The sequence below is a fragment of the Plasmodium reichenowi genome, chromosome 13 (genome assembly GCF_001601855.1).
Source record: "Plasmodium reichenowi strain SY57 chromosome 13, whole genome shotgun sequence".
NCBI lineage: Eukaryota > Apicomplexa > Aconoidasida > Haemosporida > Plasmodiidae > Plasmodium > Plasmodium reichenowi.
The window spans coordinates 812,396-822,223 of NC_033658.1; the positions used below are offsets into that span (position 1 = coordinate 812,396).

At 19.6% G+C, this 9,828-nt stretch overlaps 3 protein-coding genes across 3 annotated transcripts; 2 read left to right on the plus strand and 1 right to left on the minus strand.

Annotated features, from left to right (window-relative positions):
• Positions 1–204: 204 nt before the first annotated feature.
• On the plus strand, positions 205–4,449 carry PRSY57_1319700 (hypothetical protein; the record flags this gene model as incomplete). Its single annotated transcript, XM_012909133.2, has 1 exon — positions 205–4,449. The coding sequence occupies one exon, from the start codon at positions 205–207 to the stop codon at positions 4,447–4,449; it is 4,245 nt and encodes a 1,414-aa protein (XP_012764587.2).
• Positions 4,450–5,441: 992 nt separating this feature from the next.
• On the plus strand, positions 5,442–6,990 carry PRSY57_1319800 (dihydrolipoyllysine-residue succinyltransferase component of 2-oxoglutarate dehydrogenase complex, putative; the record flags this gene model as incomplete). Its single annotated transcript, XM_012909134.2, has 3 exons — positions 5,442–5,471; positions 5,616–5,721; positions 5,861–6,990. The coding sequence occupies 3 exons, from the start codon at positions 5,442–5,444 to the stop codon at positions 6,988–6,990; spliced, it is 1,266 nt and encodes a 421-aa protein (XP_012764588.2).
• Positions 6,991–7,655: 665 nt separating this feature from the next.
• On the minus strand, positions 7,656–8,475 carry PRSY57_1319900 (RNA-binding protein, putative; the record flags this gene model as incomplete). Its single annotated transcript, XM_012909135.2, has 4 exons — positions 7,656–7,682; positions 7,806–7,867; positions 8,027–8,173; positions 8,340–8,475. 4 exons carry the CDS (start codon positions 8,473–8,475, stop codon positions 7,656–7,658), a joined length of 372 nt encoding a protein of 123 aa, XP_012764589.1.
• Positions 8,476–9,828: the final 1,353 nt, after the last annotated feature.

Below are 9,828 nucleotides of genomic sequence, written 5' to 3' on the forward strand. Positions count from 1 at the left end.
TGAAACATATATAATATATATATATATATAACTAGAGAAGGGTGCACAATATAAATATATATATATATATATATATATATTTTATATTATGTATATAATTTAATATTATTTTTTTCATATTTTTCTTGTTTTCCGCATTTTTGTTGTTTTTTTTTTTTTTTTTCTATATTTTTTTTTTTTTTGTTTTAATTTTGTAGTATTAGTATGGAAGAAAGGAACGTTCTTGAATATGCAGAATTAATAATAGACCGTCAAAGGGATAAAATAAATGAACTAGAAAAAAAGTTAGAAGAATTAAGAAGTAGCAGTGAAGAGTTACAAAAAAATGTAATTAAAAATGACGAAGAAAATAAAACATTAAGATTAGAATTGAATAGGAGAAATGATAATGATATGATTTTAAGTATGCAAATGAATAAAGAAAATGAGCTTTTAGAAAAAATGAATTTCTTAGAAAAACAAATACTTAAAAGAGATACACTTCTTGAAGAATTAAAAAATTTAATAAAAAAACGAAAATATGAATATGAATTATTATTAGAAGAAAAAGATAATCTTAAAAATACCATAAATACATTAAGAAATGATTTATATGAGAACCGAAAGAATGAAAAATTAAAAGAACAAGAAGTTATACATAATGAAAAAGAAAATGAAAAGTTTTTAAATTTATACAAAAATAATAATGAAGAATTAAATATAACTAAAAGATGCTTAATTCAAATAGAAAGTGAATTAAATGTTTATAAAAAACAAAATGAAAATCAAAAAAATGAAATTCAAAAATTATATAGAATTATTACGTGCATGAATAGAGAAAAAACATTAATGCCACCTGTAGTATTAGCTTTACAAAATGAATATAATATAAGAACAACATTAACAAACAAAAAAGAATATAGTGCTCAAATAAAAGATATCCAAGATGAGGATTCAACATATATTAATAGTACAAAAAATAATAAAAAGAAATTAACCACATTAAGCCCAATATATAATAAGATAAATCAAGATAAAGGTAAAAGATATGATGATGACGACATACAAAGTATTTATGATAATAATGAAGGTCAAGATAAAAAAAATATAATTCAAAATAGTGATAAAAAAGGTGTATCTAAATTAAACTTTATTCAATTACAAGAACAAACAAATTTATATAATAAAATATTACAAATATTAAATAATTTACAAGATAAAAATTGGAAAGATGATAATAAAAGTAATTTCTTTTTCTTTTCATCAATGCTTTTACATTATTGTAAAAGTTCTTCAATACATAAATCAACATATGAAATAAATATATCTTCTGATCATTCGAATAGTGATACCGCTCAATCAGTAGATACCTTTGATAATTCATCAGCTAGTCATTTTTCGTACAGCTCATCAAGACGGAGAAGAAATCATTCTAAAACAACAAATCATAAAAAAAAAAATAAAAAATATTCAAAATTGGAGAACACAAAGGAAGGGAACAAATTAGATGGCCCATTAAATAAGAAAGATGGAAAAAATGAAAAAATGAAAAATAAAAATTATCGTAAGGATAATAATCTTAGTGAAAGCGAAATAAATGAAAATTCTGATGATAATATTGATGACAGTGATTATTCGACAAATTTTCAAAAGAACAAAATGGGAACAGATTCATCATCTTCAGATACAGATACAGAAACACATACAAATAGTATGATAAATATGAATAGTAATACTACTACGAATAATGAAGATGATAATTATTTTGACAAAGATAACAATAAAATTAATAGTAAGGAACCATATCCTAGAGAAGATAAAAATGGTTATGTAATAGATAATATTAATAAAAATAAACATAGAAATAATAAAAAAATGAATTTGGAAAAGGAAAGGAAATTTTTATTAAATCCTTCTAATTATACTGAACGGTTTATAGGTGTTACAAGTAAACAAATGTACATATATAATGATAAATGTGACGATGAACCAGAATATGTATTAAGAATAGAAAATTTGAAAAATATAAAAATTCTATATAATAACCAAATATATGCATTAGAGTATATGTCATTTAATAACATCATAGAGAAACATTATATATTTATAAAAAATTATGATAAATGTATACAAATGTTTTATGCCTTACAATATGCTGGTTTTATTAAAACCGATATGAAAAATTTTATGCAAAGAAGAGATTATGAACAAGACAATATTATGAATAATAATATACCTTATGGAAATATGTATCCTTATGAACAAATGGAAAGAAATATAAATGTTCCAATAGAAAATGAACAAATGAAAAAAAAAATTAGTAGTAAAAAAAGGAAAGAAAAAATAAATTACCAAGATGAAGAAGAATTTAGAGAACAACAAGATTATTCTTCTATTAAAGAATTAGATAATACAACAAATATAATAAGAGTAAATATATTTACACCAAATGGTCTTGATAAAAATGGAAATAATATACCTTACTTAAGCAATGATATATTATTAAAAGCATATACATATGATAACATTTTATTATTTACAAATTTTGTAGAAGATAATAATAAATATTTTTTAGAATGTGATAAATATTACATGAAATATAAAAATGGGAAATTCATTCTTTATTTTAATGATTTTAGAGATCAACATGTTGTCATACCACAAAATAAAGATGAAAATAATATTTTATGTAACATGTTATATAAAATGAAATGGAAAAACATATATAATGAAAAGAATATAAATGATTTACAAATTAGTAATGATGGAAATATAGAAGACGAACGAATTAAAGGCTCACATATGTCTTCACATACATCTAATAGAAATATTTCAGGAATAAAATCTAATATTCATAATTCTCATCATAATAGTAAAGATATTTATGATAATAAAAGTTCTAATATATATGAAAAGGATAAAGATAATAAAAAATCAAACAAAGACCTTTCTTCATCTAATCAAAGTAATCATATTATTGGTAGTAAAAAAAATGGCTCTACATCAAATGTAAGTAATATTTCAGAAGAAAATGAAGGAAATAACTTTTTTATAAAGGATAATGTTCTTTATATATCTAAAAATGGTAAATGTTTTAAAAATGATTTAAGTAATGTCAATGAAGAAAATGCTTTCAGATTTGAAACGAATGATTTGATTGTTATACGAAATGATGAATTAAAAGAATTAACATTTATGAAAAATAAAGAAAATAGGAATGCAGATACATATGTTTTTGATTATCCTAAAAAAGAGAAATATGACCAATTAGTTTTTGAATTACGTAAACATAATTTTAATATAACAAGCATGAATACATATGAAAAACTAAAAAATGAAACATCATCACAAAAAGAAGAAAATGATTCTATAATAAGTTCATTAGATGCAAAAAGCGCAAGTCAATTAAGTAAGAAAGGTATGGTAAAAGATAAAATGATGGAAAATAATCAAGTGGTTGTTATTGAAAAAGGAATGTTATCAATTTATAAACATTATGGGAATGAAGGTTCTGTACCTATAATAAAATTTACATGTGATTTCTGCGATGTTCAAGCTAATGAACAAAATGGAGAAATTATAATTAAGGATACATCTAAAGATTCCAGTGAACGTATTGTATTAGATTGTTTAAATAAAACAGAATTTAATAGATGGAAAACAGCATTATGTTTTGGTGGATTCTTAAAAGGAGAACATATGAATAATACATATATGAATTTAAAAAAGCATATTTTTTCTATAAATATATTTGATAATTATTATGTAAAAAATCTAATCAAAGTAGAAAATAATTGTTTAAATATATATCCAAATGACAAATTTATTAAACCTTTATTTTCATTTGATAAAGAAAAAGTAGAATTAGTATTAATGCCTGAATTAAGAAAAATAAGGATCTATATACAAAGAGATACAATATATGAACAACGATATGATATTACCATGTCATTAGCACGAGATTATTTAAAAATTAAAGATGATATACTCAAAAGTAATTTTCATATGTTAAATCAAAAAAAAACACACAAAATTAAAAAACCATTTATTTTATGTAAAAAAAATATTATTGCTATACATAAAGATAAATATAATTTAAAACCAGAACTTTTATTAGAAAGAAAAAATTGTATGGTCAAAATAGATAAAAATAATTCTTCTATCTCTTTTCTTATTAAAAGTCAAGTAGATAAAAATGTAAATCAAATTAAAACTATCAAATTAGCAAATTTAGTCAATTTTAATAAGTGGATGGTTACCCTAAAATTAGCTTCATTCATTCCAGCTGCCATAGATTATGAGGATAATATTTCTTTCCCTTCAATAACATTTGGACATACATGTCCCGAAGCAATCAGCTTGATCAAAAGAAGAAGTTCTTTAATGGACTTTTTTAAAATTAAATTAAAAAAAAAAGCACCACAAGCGAAAAAACCTAAAGCTATGTTATCCAAAAGACCACCAACATGAAAGGTAAATGTAAATAAATAAATAAATAAATATATATATATATATATATATATATATATATATATATATATATTTATTTATATATATTTTCCTAATCTTTTCTGTTTTGTTCTTTTCTTTTGACGTTAACATGCATTATGGTATAATACTCAAAATATATAAATAAAAAAATATAACATAAAACAAAAGGTCATTTTTTTTTTCTTCATTTTGATTATATTTATCATTTTTTATATTTTGTAATGAAATGAAAAATCATATAGGTTGTATGGGTACTTTATTTTATATATATATATATATATATATAGTTGTATTTATATTTAAATACTCATTAATGGAACATTTACCATATTAAAAATCGATACATTTTTTTTTTTTTTTTTTTTTTTTTTTTTTTTTTTGTCATGATTTAAAAGGAAATAGTTTTATGTACGTTATATAATATATGTTACATATATATTTTTTAATACACATTATGATGAAAAAAAATAAACAAAAAAACAAATAAATAATAAACAATAAACAATAAACAAAATAAAACCAATTAATATACATATGTATACAAATTTAATATGTATATAATAATACTTATTCGTTCATAGCATTATTTAAAAAAGTAAATTTTCAATTTTTTTTTTTTTTTTCTTCATATATTGAATTAACACATGAAAAATATACATAATATATATATATATATATATATAATATTATGTATATATTTACATAAAGTTTTGTATTTATGAAATTTTTATATAAATTTTCCAAATATATAGAAAAGAAAAATGAATTAATTTGGGATTCCTTTATTTTATATACAACTATTCCAAGAATTTTTTTTTTTTTTTTTTTTTTTTTTTTTTTTTCTTTTTTTTTGTTGCGTTTTGAAGTTCTTCTGAGGGGATATATGAAAATATTATTTTAATTATTTTCTAATTTATTTCTTTATTTCAAAGGTGTAAAGAGAATACGAACATATTTTTAATAGGAAAGCGATGACAAAGAATCTTATATTTCGATTAAATGTAAATATATTTAATATATATTATATGTATATGTGTGTCGAATTATATAAATCGTATTTATCTATTTTTTATTAGTATATATTTTAAAAATATTGAAAATATATACACATATATAAATATATATTATTTATTTTATTTTTATAGAAATCCTTATTACATCATGTCAAAAGTTTTAATAGAACATTTTTAAACCATAAGTATAATTCAAATGCAAATATTGAAGGGTCACTTAAGAGATATTTTTCCATAGGTAAATATTTGAAAAAAAAAGGAAGTTTCTAAGTTATAAATATGGGAAATATATATATATATATATATATATATATGTATGTATATATATATATGTGTGTGTATTTTTTTTTTTTTTTTTGTTTTGTTACCTTTTTTAGAAACCATTAAAGTACCTAGACTTGGTGATTCAATCACTGAAGGTACGATAAATGAATGGAAAAAAAAAGTGGGAGATTATGTTAAGGCGGATGAAACGATAACAATTATCGATACAGATAAAGTTAGTGTTGATATAAATTCTAAAGTAAGTGGAGGGGTATCCAAAATTTTTGCGGATGTAGGAGATGTTGTTTTGGTAGATGCACCTTTATGTGAAATTGATACTTCTGTAGAACCACCTGAAGATATTTGTAAAACTAAAGAGGAAGTAGGAGAAAGTAAAAATAATGAAAATAATTATACATTTAATCAAATAAATAGAGATATTAAAGATGAATCGCATATAAAAGATGAAGTTAGTAAAAATGAAAAAGATATTTTTGGAAAAGATCCTATATGTTTTGGAAATGATTATGAATCAATAAATGAAAGAACAGAAAGAAGAGTCCGTATGTTACCTATAAGAAAAAGAATTGCGGAACGATTAAAGGAATCACAAAATACATGTGCTTTATTAACAACATTTAATGAATGTGATATGTCTAAGGCAATGTTATTAAGAAGTGAATTAAATGAAATTTTTCAAAAAAAATATTCATGTAAATTAGGATTTGTATCATTATTTATGTATGCATCAACATTGGCTTTAAAACAAATGCCAAATGTAAATGCATATATAGAAAATGATGAAATTGTATATAAAAATTATATAGATATATCTGTAGCAGTAGCTACACCAAATGGCTTAACCGTTCCAGTTATAAGAAATTGTCAAAATAAAAATTTACCACAATTAGAATTAGCCTTATCTGATTTAGCTACAAAAGCACGATCAAATAAATTATCGATTGATGATTTTAGTGGTGGTACATTTACAATATCTAATGGAGGTGTTTTTGGTAGTATGTTAAGTACTCCTATTATTAATATGCCACAGTCAGCTATTCTAGGAATGCATACAATAAAAAATAGACCAGTAGTTGTCAATAATGAAATTGTGATTAGACCAATTATGTACCTTGCCCTTACATATGATCATAGATTATTAGACGGAAGAGAAGCCGTACAATTTTTATGTGCAATAAGAGATTATATAGAAAACCCTAATCTAATGTTAATTGATTGTTAACATACTTATTACTCAAAATGAGAATATTTATATATATACAAATATTATTATATCAACCATAGGATTGTAACATGAATATATAAATGAATAAATAAATATATATATATATATATATATATATATATGTATGTGTATATTTATATTTATTTTTACTTTATTTTTTCGAATGTATTATTAATTACCTATTTCAAAATTAATTATAATTCAAAATAGTTATATTTGCAAGTCATAAAACAAAACAAAATGTTTTGAACATAAAAGCATATAAACAAAATTTAAATATAATATAAAAAATTTATATATATATAATATATATATGTACACATTTGCAAACAATGAAACAGTTTAAAATTTATTTTTCAATATTTCATAAAATATTCCCTCTTAAAAAATTTATATATACACTTAAAAAAAAAAGGAAAATTTTAATAAAGAAATAAAAATCATTTTTTAATTTTATATAAACTTATAAAATAGGTATATACATATATACATATATATATATATATATATATATATATATATTATATATTATAAGAAAAAAAGGAAAAAAAAAAAAAAAAAAAAAAAAAAAACAATTAAATGATAAAACAAATAATTTCAGATAAAAGCATTAATTACAATTATGTCTTTATATTATTACATAGTATATCTCATTAACCATTTCAGCTGTCCCCTTTTAAAGAATCATCCTATTAAAATAAAATATATATTGTATGTGAGTAAGTATTCATTATGCATTTTATGTTAACTATCAAAAAAATATATCCACATGAAAATAAATAAATAAATAATTATATATATTTTCCCTTTACATTTAAATTTTCCTCTTCGAGTTCCTTCATCTTTTCTTGATTATACATTTCGTCAATCCAAACTAAAAAATAAAATAAAATAAAATAAAATAAAATAAAATAAATATTATATATATATATATATATATATATATATATATATATAAATCTTCTACAAATTAAATAATACAAATGATAATATATGTAATAATAAATATATATTTCAGTAAATTATAGAATACTTGGCTTATAATGGTCAGCTTTTTTGGTCTTGGAATAATTGACATGAATCCTTTTTCCATTCAATTCAAAATTATTCATATTGTACAGTGCGTGTTTTGCATCATCGACTTCTACATATTCCACAAAAGCAAAGCCCCTATTTTTTTCTTTGAAAAATAAAAAAAAGGAAATAAAAAAAAATTTAATATATATATTATATATATTTAATATAGTGAAACACATATATTATTATACATATTTACTTATGATAATTAATGTATTTTTTTTTTATATTTTGAACTATATATTTTTTCTTTAATATACATTGCTTACTTGTAGTCATATTTAATGGTACTTCAATATTCCTTATATCACCAAAAGATGAAAAAATATCATACAAACTTTTTTCGTCTATCGTTTCATCAATGCCTCCAACAAACAAAATATCTGTTGCATTATTATCACTCATCTTATTTATTTATTTTTTTTTTTTTTTTGTAATTGATGTAGTAAAAAAAAAAAAAAAAAATTATATGAATTATATGAATTATATGTTATATGCTTTTATGTATTAATATATATTTTACTTTAAAAAAGGAAAAAAAAAGAATATTTTAATATTTCATATATTTTAATTCCTCCATTTGCTTTATACTAGAAAAAATATATATTCATTATATTATATTATATATAATATATATAATTATATGTAGATTCTTTTTATAATTTAATAAGAATGAACAAAATATTCTCTAAGGTATAAAAATACAGAATAAGAAAATAATATATATATATATTATTATTATATATATTATGAATTATATTTAATTTATTTATAAAATTAACAAAGATATATAAATTTTCTTATTTTAAAATTATCGATTAGAAAAAAAAAAAAAAATGAAAAATTATTTCGGATATATAAGAAAGTATATATTATTAAATATATAAATATATATAATATATATATATATATATAATATATATATAATAAAGTGTAATAAGAATATTTGTATATTAAATTAACTAAAAAAAAACATTAAAAAAAGCAATATTAGTTTTCTTCATAATTTTAAAATATAGTAGATAGAAAATTATTTTGAAAATTTATAAAACTATAAAAATATAAAAATATAAAAATTCATTTTATAATATCAAGATGATAAATAAAATAATAAAATATCTTTCTCTAAACATATTGATTAGTATTATTTATATGTGGACGTATAAATAAAACCAAAACAACGGGTTAGAAATTGTCTATATATTATTATTAATAGGTAGATATTATATTGTTCATTACATGTATTTACATTAAAATTAAGCGTATTGAATTATATATATATGGTAAAGAAGTAAAATGGGAAATTTTGTATTATATATATATATATATATATATATTATAAACATATGAATAAATTTTTCTTTAATGTTAAAATTTTGAAATGCCCTTATGCTCCCACCTATGCTTCATATTTAATATAAAATAATTAAATTTATTTAAATAAATAATTGCAAATATATATAATTATTTCTCAATTGTAATTTGTTTAAATTCTTAAAAGAAAAATTATTAAACTATTTTGTTTTTGTTATCATATTGTTTGGTTAATATATATATATATAATATGTATGTATGTTATGACTACCTGTTCATATTAAAATAATATCTAAAATATTTAAAGTAGGTCTAAGTATCATACAACCACATTTGTATTTTACGTAGTGGTAATTTATTATATAATACTGATATAATTGATAAATTTTGATCTTATTAATTCTTTTTTTTTTTTTTTTTTTTTTTTTTTTTTTTTTTTTTTTT